At 37.8% G+C, this 19971-nt stretch overlaps 1 protein-coding gene across 4 annotated transcripts in view; it reads right to left on the bottom strand.

Annotated features, from left to right (window-relative positions):
• Positions 1 to 8744: 8744 nt before the first annotated feature.
• The window catches only part of MYO1B (myosin IB), a 222777-nt gene continuing 211550 nt past the window's right edge, over positions 8745 to 19971 (bottom strand). For all 4 annotated transcript variants that reach the window (XM_044669689.1, XM_044669687.1, XM_044669685.1 and 1 more), the window contains 5 exons: positions 19661 to 19767; positions 17020 to 17152; positions 15760 to 15912; positions 14532 to 14659; positions 8745 to 10450 (listed from right to left, as the gene is read on the bottom strand). In XM_044669689.1, the coding sequence (XP_044525624.1) occupies positions 10327 to 10450; positions 14532 to 14659; positions 15760 to 15912; positions 17020 to 17152; positions 19661 to 19767 (645 nt within the window). In that variant the 3' untranslated portion in view covers positions 8745 to 10326. The remainder of the gene's footprint in view (positions 10451 to 14531; positions 14660 to 15759; positions 15913 to 17019; positions 17153 to 19660; positions 19768 to 19971) is intronic.

Raw genomic sequence — 19971 nt, forward strand, 5'->3', positions numbered from 1 at the left:
TGGAGGCTGCCAGATCCTGTGTGATCCTGATTGGTGCTCCTTGATATTTGAATTGTTTCTTTCTGGCTTCTTGTAAGATTTTTTCTTTTGCTTGGAAACTCTTGAATTTTGCAATGATGTTTCTTGGTGTTTTCCTTTCTTGATCGAATGCCGCAGGTGTTCTATGAATCCTTTCAATGTCTATATTGCCCTCTTGTTGTAGGACTTCAGGGCAATTTTGCTGAATTATTTCTGTTAGTATAGAGTCCAGGTTTTTATTAATTTCTGGTTTTTCTGGAAGACCAATTATTCTCAAATTGTCTCTTCTAGACCGGTTTTCTTGGTCTGTCACTCTCTCATTGAGATATTTCATGTTTCCTTCTATTTTTTCAGTCTTTTGGCTTTGTTTTATTTGTTCTTGTTGTCTTGAGAGATCATTAGTTTCTACTTGCTCAATTCTAGCCTTTAGGGATTGATTTTCGGCCATAATCTTCTGGTAATCGGCCATAATCTTTTGGTTTTCGGCCATAATCTTCTTGTTTTCGGCCATAATCTTCTGGTATTCCTTTTCAATCTGGTCATTTCTTGTGTTCAATTTGCTTATCAGTTCATTTGGTTTCTGAGCCTCGCTTTCTAGTTGCAAGATTCTACCTTTTAAGCTGTTATTTTCTTGCCAGATCTCTTCCATTTTCCTCAAAATCTCAGATTTGAACTCTTCCATAGGTTGTGAGGAGTTTTCCTTATTTGGGGAGGGTCTGGATGGTTGTTTGTTCTCCTCCTCTGTTTGCTCGGTTGTCTGGATTTTCTCTGTGTAGAAGCTGTCGAGTGTTAAAGACTTCTTTTTTTTGTTATTATTCTTTCTCTTCTGAATTTCCTGTAACTGGTTAGCCATCATTAGCCCAGCAGCTTCTCAGGTTTATCCTCGCTCTCAGTGTCTGTCTGAGATCTATTGGCTCCTGAGGACTGAGTTCTAGTTTTTTCCAAGGTCAAGCCCCCTGGTGGATTCCCTTGCTTGAACCTCTGCAGGAGGTTTCTTTACAAGTCTCAGGGAGCTACTTCCACAGTCGTATACCCGTCTGCACTGGTTCCCCACTTAGGCTTTAGTTCCTGGTTGTGTTTGCCTCCACCCACGCCTCTGCTCAGCCGGCACTCAAGCCTCTGCTCAGCTGGCACCCACGCCTCTGCTCAGCCGGCGCTCCGCTCCCAGCGTCCGCTCCCGCGCACGCGCGCTCAGATTTCGCGTGCGTTCTTGACTTAATGGGGTCCTAAGTCTTGCTGCTCTCAGGAACAGGTCCCGGAGCTGCTGATGACTCGATGGGTGCCCCAAACTTGCTCTATTTCTTTTTAGCTGGGTTCAGAGCTATAGGTGAGTGTGGAGGGGGTGGGGGTGGGGCGGTTGCTCAGCTCGCGCTTGAGTGAGAGCCCTTTTTAGCTTGGAAATGTCTCGATTCCACGTACCTTCCACGCTGTGCCCTGTTGTGGGGTTCCTCCGTTCGTCTGGACTTGTTTTTATGTCCCCTTGAGGAGTTTTGTGTGTTTCGGTCAGGAGAGGTTTAGAGCTGCTTCTTACTCTGCCGCCATCTTAACCCGGAAGTCTCTCAGGCAAAATTTTTAAAGGAAAAACCTTGATGGTTATTTTGAAGAAATAATTGAATGCTTACTGAAGAAGATTACAAGATGACTGAATTGCAAAAATAACCGAGTAAAGAATATATATCTATACATATCTACTCATGATGTAATCGTGGTGAGGTGGGTAAATTTCACATTCATATAGTGCCTTATCCATTATTTTTAACTCCCTAGTCCTCATCACCACACATCCTTTGGAAATGGCAGTCATCTTGGGTCAGAGGTGGGAATGTGTATCCATTTCTACCAAACACTAGTAATGTTTGGAAAAAAACAATTTTTAATGTAAATCTTGCCTGATGCGTAATGTGGGCAGGAAGATTTAAATGAAACACATGGCATCTTCATTTGTGGTTTTTCCCAATGGAAAGAACAAAGTGGTTGGTAGATTTCCTTCCTTTTTTATGACATCTTAGTTCCCAAATGTTTTTCATTTAGTTACCAGATTCCATTTATTTTTCAGATTCAAGTTCAACTTGTGCCAGCAAGCAGGGACAACCCTTACTTAGCAAATTAGAAATAATCAAGACTAGACTCTGCACTTCTCCCTACTTCCTGGATTTGGATGACTAATTGAGATTAGGCTTCTAACAATACTTTTGTCATGAAAATGCAGCTAATGTTTCCAACAGAAAGCAGCATCAGAGGCCATATGCCTTTGCCTAGTTAGGACAAAGGAGAATAATCTTTATATAATAACAACAATAATTATTATTTTTAGCCTGTAACCAACTTGATGTTGATGTCAAAAGAATCTACTTTTTTGGGTGTGGAAAGACTTTATTTACCTTGAAGGAGAATTTCAACCAAAACCAGAATATTCAGGGATGGTATACAATTTCATATTTTACTTTGTGAAGAGTGAATCAAACTTTCTTTGTCTATCAATCAGCAACTTTTAAATTAATCAATCAAAAACTTAAGCACCCCTACTTAACACTAAGCAAAAGAATTCACAAGTCACTTACTAGAGTAAGGTCACTCACACCCCCAAAGGCTACTGCCAACTCCCTAAGGCAGTGCTAAGCAAATTGAAAGACTGCAATTGTTTCCCATAAAGTGGAGGGACAGGAAGTGACATGGAAAAAGGACTATAAAAAAGTCCTGAACTTGCTGTCCAAGGGATTTTTGGACTTAGCCTTTGGACTTTGCTTTTGGACTTCTTTGGAGTCGTCTTGAGACTCCGCATCAGTAAGCTAAAGGAGGAGACTCTTTCCCTGGATCCTATGTCAGTTTACTGGGTGAGTAACTGATCTTCCTTTTCTGACTTCTGGAGAGATTGGTTCAAGAGAGGCCTTCCTTTCCTGGAGGAGGATGCATTGGTGAAACCTTTGCTGAAGATACCACTGAGACTCCTGGCTGAAGATTATTGAGCCCTGTCAGGGCTGAGCTGGACACCAGAGCAGTACTTAGGTTGAAAGGCTAGATAATTCTCTACCCTCTTCTTACATTTTTCCACTTTCATTCTTTCCACCTCTTTGTAAATAAAGCTACTAAAAGTCATTTTGACTTAAGCTATAATATTTTTAAATTGGCGACCACAATATTACTTTAGAACTTTTGTATTTAGCATAAAATGTAACATTTTATATTCTTAAAACTTTTGGAATTTTTGCTAAAAAGATTTAACTCTTGTTCTGAATGGGTGTTTGGTTAATTTGTAGTCTCACATCAAACAACTCATTATACAACTTCATTTACATGACATTGGCCCAAGGGTTTTCTCCATTGGGGTAACTTTCCTAGAACTAGTCCCATCCTGTAAGAGCTGGTCTCCAAAAGGTAGATAGGACTTTCCACCTTTAAACAAGGATCTTATAATTCTAATAAAAACTCAAGGATAATCAAGACTTATTCAAATATTAATTTGACTTAAAATTATTTTCTAAATATAATACTCTTCTATTCTTTGAGGAAGCGGTTTAGAAATTACCAAAATTCAGAACTGCTAAAACAAAACAATAATGGATTTGATTTCTTGTAGCAGCAATACTTCCCCATTTGTTCCATAACCTTCCATGTGGTGTTTTCTAGAACAATAATTCTATTTTTTTTCTATTTGCAACAGAAGCATCACCATTTACCTAGTTCCCCGTATCTAATACTTGGCTTTTATCTTTGGTTCTTCCCTACCAATTAGTTATCAAACCCTAGCAATTCTTCCTCCTAACCATCCACTGCATCTGTTTTCTCTATCCCCACCCATCCTACCATAGGTTCTCATGACCATTTTGTCTAGTCTTCTGCAATAGTCTACATTACCTCCACCATCATTACTGTCATACAAACACCAGAATAATATGATGGTGTGATTCCTTTGTACAAAAATCTTAAGAAGTACCCTAAAAAGCAATAGATTAAAACTGGGGGTCCTTTGCCTAATGTCTTCAGCAACCTGGAGGCACTCTAATAGTCTTTGTGGTCTACTGTCTTTCCATCCCCCTCCTTCACTCTCTTCTCTGGTCAAATCAAAGTGCCCTCCACCCCCCAACATGCTGTATTGCTTTTCCTCCCTTTTATTCCATTGAGATGTCTTCCTTCCCTCTCTCTGCTTGATTCCTTAATCATCCTTTCAAGTCCTCAAATATTACCTCCTTCATGAATTCCTTAATTCTCCATTTTGATACTTTATGATAATTAGAAGAGTAATAATAGCTCACATTTATAGAGCAAGAACTTTATAGCCTGCAAAATACTTTGACATATATGTGACCTCACATATACAATACTACTTGTGTATTATAATCATCTATGTTTTTGTCAATTTATCCCCTTATAAACTAACTGAAAGTCCAATGAAGGGACTGTCTTACCTATTTTTATCATCTCCAGTGTGTATCATAGTGTTCTACATATGTGAGCAAAAAAAAAAGGAAAAAAAATTTTGAAGTGAATTTTTCATTTAATTAGCATCACAATGTGACTTTTTGGGGCAAATGCTGTTTTAGGTTTCTTTTTTCCAAAATAATGGAATGAAAACATGTCTTGTCCTCTCCCTCATACATCGTGTTTGAAAATCTCCTAGAAAATGGTTTGTGCCTTTTATGTCAACATTTAAAAGTGAAGTTAATCTTGGCTTTGGGGATTGTGGGCATTTAATTTAAATCTCAACATCTGAAAAACCAAATTTATAGATAGGTTTAGAATAAAGCAATGTTTTGTATGTAACACCGTTGAATTTCTCAGAAAATATTTAGAAAGATGAACATTTTTCAAGAAAATGGGGGTGTCAGGAAGGGAAGGGAATAATTATTTGTATAGCACCTGCTCTGTGTCAAGTACTTTTTATAAAGATCTCATTTGCTACTCATAACCACCTTGGGAGGTGATGCCCATTTTACAGTTGAGGCAACTGAAGAAAACCATTTTTAGGTGACTTGCTCAGTACTACAGCTAGTAAATGTCAGATTTGAACTTAGGTCTTCTTGATGCCAGGATCAACATACTGGAGAAAATGAGTAACCTAATGTAGCCATGAATCTCACTGTTAGCATTTATCTAGTTTTAATGACAAAACTGTTTGTCATTAAACAATTACCTCAGTTTCCTTATCTGTAAGGAGTGCTTGCTTACCTTATCTGAGATCCCTTACAACTCTAAATCTATGATCTGATTGTCCTGATTTGCTACATACTCTGCTGAGAAATTAACTTTTTGTATTCCTATATCATAAAGAAAACTTTCCCAAAATGTTTGTTTCATTATGTTCCAGGAAAAACTCACCAGATCTAAAAAAAGGGGGGTGGGAATAAGAAGGTAATTCAATCTGGGTGCATGTGAAGTTTCACCCAATTTAGATCTGCCTAAGGAAGAAATAAAATTTCATGTGTACTTCCAAGCCAGCAACTTTAAGGAGCCAACATAGAGGGGAAAAAAATAGGGAGGTTAGAAACCACAGAGTCCATGGAAAACCATAATGTCACAGAACAAGTCCAGAACTCCACTCTCCCCAGGAAACACTCTAATATTTTCCTTGCATTATTCTATTAGGAACACCCCCACCCCAGAAAGCCCCCCAAGGGGGGGAAAACCCTCCAAAAACATGTGATCTTCATTAAGGTTAAAGAAAAGACTGATTCTATTCTCCTATTTGTAAAATATCTATGAAAACCTGAGGTTTCATTAGTATATTATATTCACTCAACTCATACAAAGTCAGGGCTGGTCCCTTAATGCTCATCCCTTTGTGTCTTCCCTTCTTTATTTAACAGGTGAAGAAACTGAAGCCTTGGGTGTCAACTTATGTGACTTGCACCATATTACACACATAGTGGAGGAAGCAGAATTTAGATCCAGATCTCCTGACCACCACCCACTCAGGGCATTTCCTTAAGGAGGAAAAAGAAAATAAAAGTTATTTATTTCACTTTTCAAGAATAACTTGGGTCTATTATCAGTGAGAGGCTGGATGAAAACTAGGGTCTTTATGGCATGAAATCTATGACTTTAGGAAGGCAAATAAGTAGGTTTTCCATCTGGTAGCTGCCCCCCCCCCCCCAACTCTTTGGCAAAGACCACAAGGTAGAGGGAAAAAAGTCCTGGCTCCCATCTTAAGATCTGCATTCAAATTCAGGTGCTGACATTTGTTTTGTGATCTTAGGGAAGTCTCAACCTCCTTGCATCTCAATTTCCTAATCTATAAAATGAAGGGGTTAGATTCAAGCAATGGGATCTACTCCCAAAAAATGATCCTTTTTCTTGATTATAAGGATTTTTAGCTTAAGCTCCTGGTCACCATTCTAGAAAACTTGAAGGAAAAAAAAATGGTAAAGATGGTTTTTGAGAGATTTTGATTCACTATACCAAATAAAATGAGTGTTTAATTAGAGCACATTGGAGGACAAAACAAAATTCCCAAGTTTCACTCTACTTGTATATGAACTAGACCCCAATGAGCTCTGAAAGTTTTGAAGTCTGGCTCCAGAACTCTTTTGCTGAATGAGTTCTAGCCAGCCACAGTGATGGGCGGGTATCAGACCTTTAACCACAGAGCAGATACAATTATATTGAAAACCCCCCAAACGATCTGCTCATCCCAAATGGCCTGATTTGAACTCCTTAGCAAGAGAAGCATAAGGGCCACAAAACCAAAGAACCAAGTTAGTTTTCCCCATCTTTCCTATATCATACTGTACTTAAGTCTTTGAATGAGGAAATTTTCCAGGAAAATCATTGCTCTCTTTATCCTATACTCTCCATCCCATCATTCCCTGTTTCAGTTAATGAGATTACCTGTTAAAATAAAATCATATTGAGGTTTAGTAAAAAGGAATAAATATATTCATAAAAATTAATCATTTCTCCCTGTATTACATTAACCAATTAAAATTTTTGGAAAGTTTTATATTATAATCTTGCATTGAATTGAAAAAAAATTATATGAATTCATGTAGCATGAAAGAAATGATTCTATAGGATGTGAGTGGCAAGGTAACTTAGCATGTGCATTCATGAAAAAAAAAAAAACAGATATTTTAAGTATCTAGTTTGCTACTCATAGATGTTTCAATTACATTTTTGTCTTTATTGTCAAATATAGCCCAAACTCCATATTCATGCTGTTGTTCAGCCGTTTTGTTTGTGTCTGACTCTTCATGCCCCATTGGGGGTTTTCTTGGCAGAGATACTGAAGTGATTTGCCATTTCCTTCTCCAATTCATTTTATAGATGAGGAAATGGAGGCAAACAAGATTAAGGGACTCACCCAGGGTCACAGAGCTAGTAAGGTTCTGAAGCCAGGTCTTCCTGGAGCTCTATCCACTGTGCCACCTAGCCACCCTGTCCACGTGTATGTACAGAGTTCAAACTGGAGTTAACTCATCCCCCTTCTAGGCTTCTGCTTTCCAGGCTGCAGTTCTAAGTCACAGAGCAAAGCTCCTGTACCCCTCGAACAGTGGTTCTTTATCCCAGCCTTGTAGAACACGGCAGAGTTTGGTCAGGGGTGTTACGGCCAAGGCTGGTACCTGTCCTTTGTAACTCTCGAATCCCTCCTTATTCCCTTTTTCAAAAGGGATGGAAACCTCTTTTAAAATAGATTCTGAGCAACTGCATGAGTCAAATCCTTAGGCTTAGGAAAGAATGATCTCCCACTGGGAGATCCTCCTCGTGGTCAGAACAGATTCCACAGAAATTCTGAGATGTGCTTGTTGCTATACATCTCAAGTTCTGGCTGAAGGAATGAGTGTCTGTGCTTGGCTACTGTAAGCTGAAGAGCTTCTAACTATTTTTAGGGCTTTGTCTTGAACAATCAGTCGAGATTAATAACGTAAAGATAGTCCCAAACTTTAAAAAAAAAATGCTCTTGGAGTTGGCCAATTGGAAGCTGTGGGTTCCCTCTCGATTCCCAACTCTGGTGGATAAGCATTGCTCCTTCTCCAAGCTGAAATGGGGACCACTTCCAAGGAAGGAGATGATCTGGACAATTTAAGAGGCAGGCAATCCTTAATTTAAAATATGCCACAAACTTTTTTTTTATGTGCTGAAAACTATAAAATGATTGCTTTAGGGGAATTTCAAATTGGATCCAAATGCTATTACGCATATATAACAAAAACAAAAAACTTGCATCCATTTTTTTGCTAAATTTGTGACTTCCTGAGTCCTTAGAAGGCAATTTTAACTCCCACTCAATGTTACAGAGATTATTTCCTCCTGTAAGCTTGGATTGAAGGAGACACAGTGATGCTACACCAAGGGAGAAAGCTTTTCTGAGAAAGTTGAATAGCCCATTTCCCCACAATAAAGTAAAACATCACCATCCTGAGAATTCTATGGTTTTAAAAAAAGTGATCAAAAACTATGTGAACTTTTATTGATATGAATCTTTCATTCTACCACATGTGAAGCAAAAGACAAATCTCTACTTAAAGAAAAATCATTTTTGAAAACTTTTCTGGTTATAAGAAAATGTCATATAAAAACATTCCATAAGGAGTTTGAAGCTAAATATTCCATCTGTAGGAGATGAACAGTATGGTTCATAAAGTTTCACTGATATTTTCAAAGGATACATGTGTGTATAAATATACATGTGTGAGTATGTTTCACACACATGGCAATAATAGCCTTATTTCTCGATAATATAAGAAATGACTTATATGATATAATGAGGTATTTAGTTGTTAATTCTGAATTTAAGTAAACCAATAAAAAATTTGAATACTCCTGTCATCTTGGGCTAAAGTACATTTGTGCCTATAGTTCTAATCTATAATTCAGAGATCATCATTTAACTGATCACTAAAGGAATTCTACTGGACTGAAAAATGCCAACTAGAGTCTTTTCATACATTAACAAAGAAAAATGACTTGAAGAATCTCCTTATGTGAATAGTTTTTTTTCCATCTAAAAAGAAAAAAGAAAACTAATATTTTCAATGAACATTTCTTGTTTATAAAGATAAGTGAGAAATCAGTTACACTGAAAACATAAAGTAAACTTTGTGAAATTTTTTTTTTTGTGCACACAATACATCAGGCACAAGACATAGAGAAAATAGTTTGAATACAAAGTATGATTACAACATAGGAATACCAAAAAGCACCGAATTAGAACAATTTTATTATTTAACATAATACCAATTTATATACATCATCTCCCCAAATTAAGAAACTCTTTAATTCCAAGAATAGTTTCCAAATTGAGAACTTTAGTGTAAATTTGAAAAAAAAAGTCCTACAAATTAATAAACAAACCCACTTTAATCCTTGCATAAGATATGCAAGATGTACCAATCACCTCTTACACACAAAAGTGTTTTATAAATAACTTTCCCAAAAAAGGTCTTGAATGCTTTATTGCACATTGTAAGGCCATATGCCAATATCTGAAAAGGCTCTCACCCTTCACTTAACTAGCTGTTTAAATAGCTACCTGAACTGTGATGATAATAGCACTCTGCAGGCATCAGCATTACGTAGACTCATCTAATGTTAACTAAAAACAAAGGAATAAGCATCAGAGAAAGATATATCTTCACTGCACTGCTTTGGAAAATGAGAGGAATCTACTGTCACTTCTTTTAAAATAAGAATGTGATGCTTTCTACAACTTAAAATCATTACAAATAATATGAATAAAATTCAAAAGTCCTTTCTAAACACCAGATTTTCTTCTTCAAATAGAAACCACATGCATGGGCTTTCTATGCACTCAGTCTTACATTCCTTCTGCCTCCTGGAAACAGTCCTCCTTGCCCTATGGTCTATTAATGATCAGATTACACAGTTCTTAATGCTGTTTACAGAAGTTACCATTTTGGTTTCAATGTTTCCAGTCTATCAGTTAGCCAACTCTTAGCACTAAGTTAAAATGCCTGAAGTCAATGTGTTTGGGGGGAAAAAAACGTCCAAGTAAGGTTTCACTGTCCTTCATGGCAGGACCTTGGTCTGATTTCTATCCTAACATATTAATATTCTGTCAGTCACGTGCCAATTTACAGCTGCTGAATGACTAAAACAAGAGAACAAGCATCGTTAGTCTCCAAAATCCTGTCACTGGACAGAGTTTGCATTTCAGGGGTTAAAACTACTCCAGTAAGAAAAGATTAAAAGGTTGATTAGTCAAAATACTTTGCCAAGGATCTCTAACACTATTTACCACCGGCAATCAATCCCCCAGTGGACAACGCTGTCCTCCCCCCTCCCACAATAAAACCCTACAATTGCACTATGATAAAGAAATGAGTCCATGAGACACCGAGGATGGGACTGCGGTTAAGGTACGGCCACTTCGAGGAGACGGTTGTTTTTTCGCTTGCAGGTTGGGACGCTACCATTTTTCTGGTTGCCCTGTATAAACTTCACACACACTTTGTCCTGCCTGAATTGAACCAGGAACCTAGGAGAGAGGAGAAAATTGGTAAGTAAAGCATAGGAGCGGAAACACACATTATGCTACTAAACAATGACTTAAAAACAAACGCCCTGGCCGCTGACCTGGACGGAGCGAGCATTTTCTCTGATTCATTAGCACACTAACTCCCACCACTGTGTCCGATAATGTCATGCTAACATCAGCTTTATCGCTAACGAAAATGATGCATCATAATTCTTATTTATGGCAGCTTTCTGAGGCACGAAGGTCTTGGGATGATTAGACTCACTTTCTGAAATGGAGAAGCTAACATTCGAAATACATTGTGCTTCTGCTTTTGTTGTTGTTGTTCTTAATTCTGCAAAGGTGCTTCAAATTCAATTAACCAAAAATAAGGAAGGTGGGCACTTAATAAATGCGTGGTGACTGATTCTAGACACAATACGCACGCTGCACAAGTACACAAGGAGCTGTGATTTTATTTTCTAGGTAGGGGCGAGCTAAGATGCTGAGTCCTAGTGAATTGTCTGAAGGACATCCAGGCTAAACGACCTGCAGAAAAAGGTGACACAGCCAGGAGTACCAGAGGCAGGTTCATCGGATCATAAATTTCAAGCTGGAAAGTAAGATGGAGCCGTTTATTTTAATTCCTTCATTTTACTGATGAAGAATTGAGGCCAAGAGAGCTGATGAGCCTTTAGGTCACCTGGAATAGCTGAGATTCCTGTTCCTCCATTTCTGAATCATATATTCCTAGCAGTGCATCACGGTCAACCCCAACTTGGATCTGAAACCCAGGATTCCCTGACTCCCAGCCCTGCTCTCTGGAAAGCCTCTACGGACACAGGGCAGAGTTAAATTTTACAGTCTCTTTTATGGGTTTCTTATGGAGCAGTGGTAGAAATGTTCCCAGTAGAAGCACAGAGAAAGAAAATGAATACAAGCACTAAGAAATCCATAGCAACAATGAAGATGTAAACAGTGCCGATGTTTTTAAGTCTCCATTTCAAGGGCTGGACAACCCGATTCTTTCAGACATTACACGCTAGGATGAAATTTGATATGCCAAGACTTGGCTCAGCCTTAATTTAAAAATACACCACTTCCCGTGGCTTTGAATGGGCTGGATCTTTTGAAGCCAAGAGCACGAGAAGGAAGCATTCTATTCTCACATATGGTTTTGTATTACTTTTTTCTGAAAGGGATGGGGTGGGGTGGATGAACAGTCTTTTAAAGTTAAACTAAAATACTGAAAGCAGTTAGTGCACATTTTTAAGGAATACTTTCAGGGAAATTTCTGCTCCAGTCTAGGTGGGTTGGACTGAATGGACTGCGAGATCTCTTTCCAGCTCAGAGGTTCTAGAAAATACATGGATGGTGACAATTTTTCCCAAAATGTTTTTAGCATGAGACCTCTTCAGAAGAGTGTATAAACATCCTAGCTGTGTGATTCTGGACAAGTCATTTAACCCTAATTGCCTAACCCTTGGCTCCTTTTCCTTGGAACTGACCCTCAGTACCATTTCTAAAATATAAGGTTAAGAGTTTAAAAGAAAAAAAGGAAGAAAAATGTATTAACAATGGCAGAACTATAGTCTATATCAAGATATAGTGCCCATCTATGGAGTTCTCCATGTACCACTCTCCAAACAGTTCTCTCAACCAATTAATGCTATATACAGTTAAAAATATACAAAACTGGGGGCAGCTGGGTGGCTCAGTGTATTGAGAGCCAGGCCTGCTGTTTGAATGAATATCATTTACAAAAATGTGGATTTTTTTTTCTTGCAGAATGCATGAAATTTTCAAATCATTCATAAAACAAATACACAGAGCTTACAATAAGCTGGGCTCTCATTCTAAACATCACTATATACTCCACAGATTAGCCAGAAATATTCTAGATGTGTCAATTCTATGGCACAAGAGAAACAAAAAGAGCTGAAGCAGCTGGGTATCTGGCTGGTGTGACGCTGCAGCCTTCTCTGTCTCATCCAGTGTCTACTTATAGAGACAACAGCATTGGCTGGACTCGCCTTCTGCCATTCTCCCTGTAATTTGCCAACCCCGTTGCTCAATAATGGTTACAGAAACTAGCAGTGTTGGAAATAACTGCTTTTCCTTCCAAAAATGATACTGAGCCTAACCTCTAAGAGTGTCTGTCTACAAGACAAAGGATGAAATGGAAATGAATCCATTTGAGACAGACAAATATAGTGCTGTTCTGGGATGCTTGTCCCTCTGGTGGCTTTTTTTTTAAACCCTTACCTTCTGGCTTGAAGTGAATACTGTGTATTGGCTCCAAGGCAGAAGAGAGGTAAGGGCTAGGCATGGGGGTTAAATGACTTGCCCAGGGTCACACAGCTGGGAAGTGTCTGAGGCCAGATTTGAACCTAGGACCTCCTGTCTCTAGGCCTGACTCTCAATCCACTGAGCTACCCAGCTGCCCGGTGGCTTTTTGACAAATTTTTGCTTAAATCTGAAATGCCTTCTAGACAGGTCTGATAAGTCTGTGGCAGAGGGTCAGAAAAATTGGTGCCTTCAGCCTGGCCAGGATAAAGATGAGGATCTTCTTTTTTTAGGAAATGTTTCCCCAGGGAAAATCTAATTCAACAAATGTTAATGACTTAAATAATAAAAGTGACATTTATAAGTGCTTTAAAGTATGCAGAAAGCTTTCCCTATATTGTTGCATTGGATCCTTTGTATGAATAATACCAGGATGCCAAAAATACAAGTGATAGAGTTCCTTCAAGAAACTATAGCCTAATGGTGGGAAGGAAGAGACATCTGATACATAACATAATTATGGTATGAGCCTAGACAAAGTGTCATAAACAATCTTTTTTTTTTTTTAAACCCTTATCTTATGTCTTAGAAATGATACTAAGTATCAGTTCCCAAGCAGAAGAGAGGTCAGGGCTAGGTAATGGGAGGGTCAAGTGACTTGCTCAGGGTCCCACTGTTAGGAAGTGTCTAAGGCCAAATTTGAACCCAGGACCTCCCATTTCCAGGCCTGGCTCTCCATCCACTGAGCCATCTAGCTGCCCCATTATCAGCAATCTTAAGGCAGGAGCACGCCTGATCTGAGCCTTACAGAACAGGAAGCTTTTGGCAGGCAAAGATAAGAAGAAATGGGGTCCAGGTTCTAGAAACATCTAGAATCAATTCCCAAAGCTCAATCAGATATTACCAAAGGAGCCAGAACCTCATCCCTCTGTTCTTTGTAGGAGAGGAGGTAAGCAAGGCAAATCACCCATTCACCTTTTGCCTCCACAAACTCTGGTGGGGTACAGAGAGGAAAGACATTAAAGGTGGAGAATCTCAATGAAAAAAGTTTGAATCAAGCTTTCTAGGCTTTCCATCCTAAGGGCCGGAAAGAGAAGAGCATTATTTTCAAAAGATTTCCAGCAAAAGCTGAAACACAACGGGTTCTCTGGTCAGCCCTTAGCTAAGCTAAAAAAATAAATTAACTAGAACTCATTAAGCCTTGAGCCCTGTGGTTAATTTAGATTTAATTGCTGCTGGGAAGACTATGTAGAGTGCACCTGTGTCTGGGCATAAAAAAAATATATATAATAAACCACTTGCTGAAACAAGTAAAATTAAAATAGGAATTGAGAGAATTGGCACTTGTTATTTCTCTAGCATAAGGAATCCTCAATGAGGAAAATCTCCCTACCAAGGCAATTTGGCATCTTTTCCACAACTTATTATTAAAACTACTGGCTTAGAAAATAGCCTGGGGGCTCTGAGAAGTTAAGCTGTACAAAGTGACAAAAAATTAAAACTGTAAATCAAAATATTTTAAAAAAAGATGTCCTCGTATTTAACAAATGGGGGACTTCTGACATTTCAACATCATTCCCAAAAGTATTTTAAAAAACTCAAATCAAAAGGGAGGCTTGCTGTTTTATTCCCCAGTTTCACCTGGTGATGAGTACTGCCAATATTTAATTCTTAGTTTTAAAGTCTCATTTATTCAGGTTAATATAAGCATTAGTAATCCCAAAAAACACACTAGAAAAAGGATGTAGGTAAGAAGTCTGAATTAAGAAAGAAGAAATGAAGGAAAATTAATGACCAAAAGAAAAAACAAACATACTCATCTGAAATTTCAATGTTGAGTTTCTGTTTGGTTTGGCTTAGGGTGGTTCGATAAAGCTTGGTGGCCATTTCAATGAGGTGGTCACTGCTGAAGAGAAAATCTCCTTTGCTAGCTGCTCCTGAGCCCTAAAAGGAAGTGAATGAGAGTTAAAAACAAAAAGGCAAGATTATGTTTTAAGGATAATAAACAATAATAACGAGAGCAAACATTTATATAGTATTTACTATGTGCCAGACATTGTGCTAAATGCCTTACAATTATTATATTTTATCCTTTACAATTATTATATTAATATTTGAACAATTATTATTATTCCTATCTTACTAACAAGGAAACTGTGCAATATTTTCCACATTGAAGTTCGGGGATTCCTTGGAATTGGGGGGGGGGGGGGGGTTTCTGTTCTGTGTTACCCAGCTTTAGAGCTTCTAACCTAAAAGAAAGAAGTCATAGATTCTTGGCACCTAGAAAACAAGAGTAATTTTGTAACAGATGCAAAAGAACTGTTTTTTCTCAAGAGCAGATTTAGGTCTCAGAGACTTATATATTTACAAAAGCCTCATTTCTTCCAAGTTGTTCAATGTCCTAGATGGAATTTACCTAATATTCTCTTAACTGCTCTGCAAAGAACTTGGGAGTAATCATTACATTTGCAAGAGGGGGAGGCTGGGCACAAAAGAATTGTGAACGAAGATTACATGGGGTAAGATTCAGGGGTGTGACTAGCTCCTGAATTCATATTCTTAAAGGTCCTGGAGAGGAAGTACTGGTCAGTCTTGTCAAAACAGAGTGTGTCTGAAAAATAGTCATTGTCATCATCAGGTTTTCTCTCTCCAATACCCCCTTCTTCACATGGTTGAAATTTGCTAAATGCACATTGACAAAGAAGAAAAGGACGCGCATGTATGTATCTTTATGCTACTTTTATCTAATAATTGTATACATTTGAGCGCGGTAATAGGCACCTGAGAAAAAGTTATTCAATAAGGGAATAGTTAAGTGAACATATCAAACATAATTAAAGTTAAGTAGTCACTTAATGACCAGAAAAGTCCACTTGTACAAGCTGGTTTCCATTTACCCAAAATGGGTAGAACTTGATAGTGGCCAAATTCAGTATATGCCTCAGATGACACAAATAGCCACACTGGGAAGTCTTTAAAACAAGATTTTCCTACTTTTTAAAACAATTAGCTGTATAGCAGAAAATCGACTCGAAATTTACCTCTTTTAGGTGCACAGCAAAGAAGCCATCGTTTTGTGAGCTCATGGACACTTTTGTAACATCCCCCAGGGGGACTTCTGACTTGATATGTCCAGACTTTTGATCAGCAAGAAGCAGATTATTATTCGTTAGAAGGAAAATTCTGGATGCACACTGAAGGGAAAAGAAAAAAAAGGCCAGAGGAATGACCAAGATGTAAATAATAAAGGATTTTGTAATAAAAACAATGGATTGGCAACAACCCTCCCCTCCATTAAAAATTGTAAGCAACATAAATTATTTCCAGAACATAATCTGATTCCAGAATACATTACTTTGTACATACATGGGTAAATCTAGTGAGCATGTTAGATGACATGATAGAGGCAAAGTGATATTCTCTGTAGAATCAGAGAATTAGGTGGTTGTTTCAATTCTATCACTAACTTGCTTGGGCGACTGATTTCAATTTCCAAGGACTCAGTTTTTCTCACTTTTAGAAAAAAGAAAGAAATGCACTAAATAGACCCCAAGGTTTCTTTCTTTCTCTTTTTAAAATCCTTACCTTACATTTAGAATCAATGCTGTCTAGTGGTTCCAAGGCAGAATAGTGGTGGTAATGGCTAGGCAATGGGGATCAAGTGACTTGCCCAGGGTCACACAGCTAGGAAGTGTCCCAGGCCAAATTTGAACCCAGGACTGCCTGTCTCTAAATTCACTGAGTCACCCAGCTGCCCCCTCTTAAATGTTTTAAAAGTCTATTTTGTGTCAAATTTTTCTTGGCTCTATCACGCTATCCAGTCTAACACCATGAGGAAAAACAGGATCATAGAATTCAGAGCTGGAAGGGACTTTAAAGACCATAAATTCTGTGGTTCTCAAAGGGTGTTATATCAGTGTAAACCAGTGAGCCCTACGTTTTTGCCTTGGTGTGTCACAAATGAGTCTTACACCTTCTCTGAGTTGGGCCATAATCTTTCCAGGCAAAAAATAATACTATGGTGTGGATATTCTTAAAATCCCAGCTCCAATCATTCTCTTATAATCCTGCCATTTTTCAGATGAAAATGTTGAGAATAAAGGTGGGAAGAGCTTGCCCGAAATTATACTGGTTCTAAATCCCAGAGCCCTCGCCTCTGCCCCAACAATGTAGCTAGTATCCTACATGGTGACTCTAACAAAAACCCAAGAAAAAATTTAAAACGTTCATTAATATTTGGGTGCAGGTAAAACTATCCAAACATTTACATTTTTAGTAAGTTTTCACTGTTAGCAATTTACCTTCCCATTAGCTCGGTTAATTTTGTTCACAACTTCAGCAATGATGATTTTTTCTTCAATGGCATCTTTGAGTTTCTTATACTTGGGATCCTTACTGATTTCCAGGTATGCCCCTTGGAATGGCTGGCTGACACTACAATAATAGAAAAGAAAATACTCTGTGAATAGTTTTCAATAGATGGTACACTGGTACAGAACAGTCAGGGTTGATATGATATGGATTTGAAACCTAAGATACCTTCTACTTTAATGAAAAAAGCAGCTATTCAAATTTTCATCTATTACCATCTTTTATCACTTGCACCTAGTCCTTGACCCCAGAAAAAAATGCAAATTGATTCTGTTCACATCAAATTTCTTGATATTGCCATAGCATTTGCTGGAGATTTCAGTTTTTTACTCTACACCTCATGAGGCACCCAACTTAGGAAATCGCTAAGGGACACCACATCTTGGGTGCACAATACTGCATGAAATAAAAGTCTTAAGTGCAGCTGTCCCCAAAACATTTATTAGCAGCTTTTCATAAAGTGTGGTGATGGGAAAAAAGGTACCACCACCCCCTGACACAATAAAAAAGAAAAATTTCAGGGTCCAAGAGGAAGAGAAATCCACAGATTTCCATAGAGTAGAGAAATAAAATTCATTTTAGAATAACTACATGCAGAAAAATCTAATACAGAAGGAAAAAGCCTTTTCCCACTCTAGATCTTTTAAGTAAGGCTCTGAATAGGAAATAAATCAGAAAACTGCAATCATATCAAGTCACTCTCACAGAATAAAACTGGAAAGGAGACAAGCGTCATGACAAAAGAAAAAATTTAGAGTATTTGCTTGACTTAACTTATTAATTCTAATAACATATAATTCTAACAAAGTATAATCATTTATATGTAATAAAATTTCAGACCTAGAATTGGAAGGGACCCCCAGAGATCCCTGCCTAATCCTCTCATTCTAAAGAAAGGAAACTGAGGCCCAGGGAGGTCTAATAGCTTGTCCAAAGTGAAAAGTAATACGCCCCCGAGGCAGAATTTGCACTCTAACCAGAAGCAGATCTTTTGATCCTTTCCAGGTTCTTTCTACTGTTTGACAGTGCCCCCTAAGTCCCAGGCTTCCATCTCTTCTTTTGAGTTGACCTACCCTCTGACATGTGCATCTTTGTGAACACCAATGGCCCACAGCTGCCAGCAGGGCCTGAGAAGCCTTAATCTGAGCTACAGAGTTCTTAAAATTGCAAATAAAATTCTCAGTGCTTGAGAAGTGGGTGGGTGACTGGGGAAGAGACTGTTAGGTTTGTCATGAAACAGTTCCCCAAGAGTTGCGATGCCATAAAAAACTTAGGTGATAGCACATCATTCTATTCCTGGCAATGCTGTAGACCAGCAAACCCACCAACCAACCAAACTACCAAGGAAAAGACTGTTGTTATTTTAAAAAAAAAAAATTCTCAAGCAGCAATTTAACAGTTAAACTGCAAACCATTTGAATTAACCAAAATGCTACTTAAATTCTGCTAATTATTGTACTTAGCATGAGTTGTTTCTGAATAACCACCATCAGAAAACCTACATCAAAAAATTCATGTTCAATTTCTAAAACATGTATGTTATGTTAACATAAAATTGATTTCCAAAAAAGGGCAAATATCTAATTTCAACATGTCATGATTTAAGGAACAATCCAGTTATTCTTTATAAAAAAATTTTTTGCCATCTCTATTGCTCTAGAAGAGTGAATCTGATCACTTAGGGAAAGTTCTGGAAGAGGAATAATATTCCCAATATAGTGATCTAATTCTCTCCATGTGCAAGCCTTCAAAAACATTGGGCAATACATTTTTATTCTTAGCTGCTCTTTTTTGGAAGAAAATGATAAAACTGCCATAAAGCCTATTTAAGACTTAATAAGCTACTTTTTTGCAATCATCAAGTGAAAAAAGTATACTATTCAGAAGGAAAAATGATTATTAGGAGACATGGTTAGAAAAGTAGGGCAAGGCACTGATATTGAAAGAATGGCTTCTCTTTTTGCACCTGCAATTAGCAATTTGTTCTTTATTTATAAGAGCTGTGGGCCTATTACATCGGGAATCAGCTAGCTGCACATGTCAATTAATTTAAGCACAATGAGTTAGCAGAGCTAGGGGCACCATTTATGGGGGCTAAGAAACCCTGAAAAAGCTCCAAATTGATTCACTCTTCCAATTTCATCATGTAAAAGTGCAGTTCTGACCAATTTCATGGATTTATAAAGCAGGGCAATTTGAACAATAATTACTATAAAAAAAGCCAAAAGAAATTTTATTTATTTTCTGGAAATTATGGAGAGTGCCCAATCATGATGCCGAATAGCTCATAATAATTAGGTGTTTTAAAAGCTGGTTCCTAGCTAATTATTTCATAAAACATCATACTTGTTACCAATGATTTAGATGAAAAACAGTCAGCACCATTTCACTAATGTACATAGGTCATAGGTATATAGTAAATGTGTTTATTTTTTTAGGGTTACCAAATAATTCGTGACATAAGGAAATAGTTATTTGTCACAGAGTGAAAATACCACTGGAATCACTGCCTCCACATCCATTTGTCCAATTTTTAAAACAAATTATTTTTGCGAGTAAAAGAGATAGTACCTGGATGGGTATAAGGCCTTCTTGTCTTTGAAGAGTTCACTGGCCTCTAGTTTCTCTTCATAGATAAGTTTCCGCTGATCCGTAAATTGGTCTCTGTATTTTTTACACTGCAAAGTATAACGTGAAAGAGGAAAACAGACGTGGTGTTTCTTGCTGGCTCACTGACTGCTTTTAAATTAAATAATTTAATTAAATAATTTCAACAACAACTCTAGAGAGAAACCAAACAATGAAGTTTTGCTTCCAAGATCAATACAGCAATCGCAATAGGCACAGCGCACTGGCGGACAGAGGGGCGGCTTTGGAGTCAG

Source organism: Gracilinanus agilis, chromosome 3 (genome assembly GCF_016433145.1).
Source record: "Gracilinanus agilis isolate LMUSP501 chromosome 3, AgileGrace, whole genome shotgun sequence".
Classification (NCBI taxonomy): domain Eukaryota; kingdom Metazoa; phylum Chordata; class Mammalia; order Didelphimorphia; family Didelphidae; genus Gracilinanus; species Gracilinanus agilis.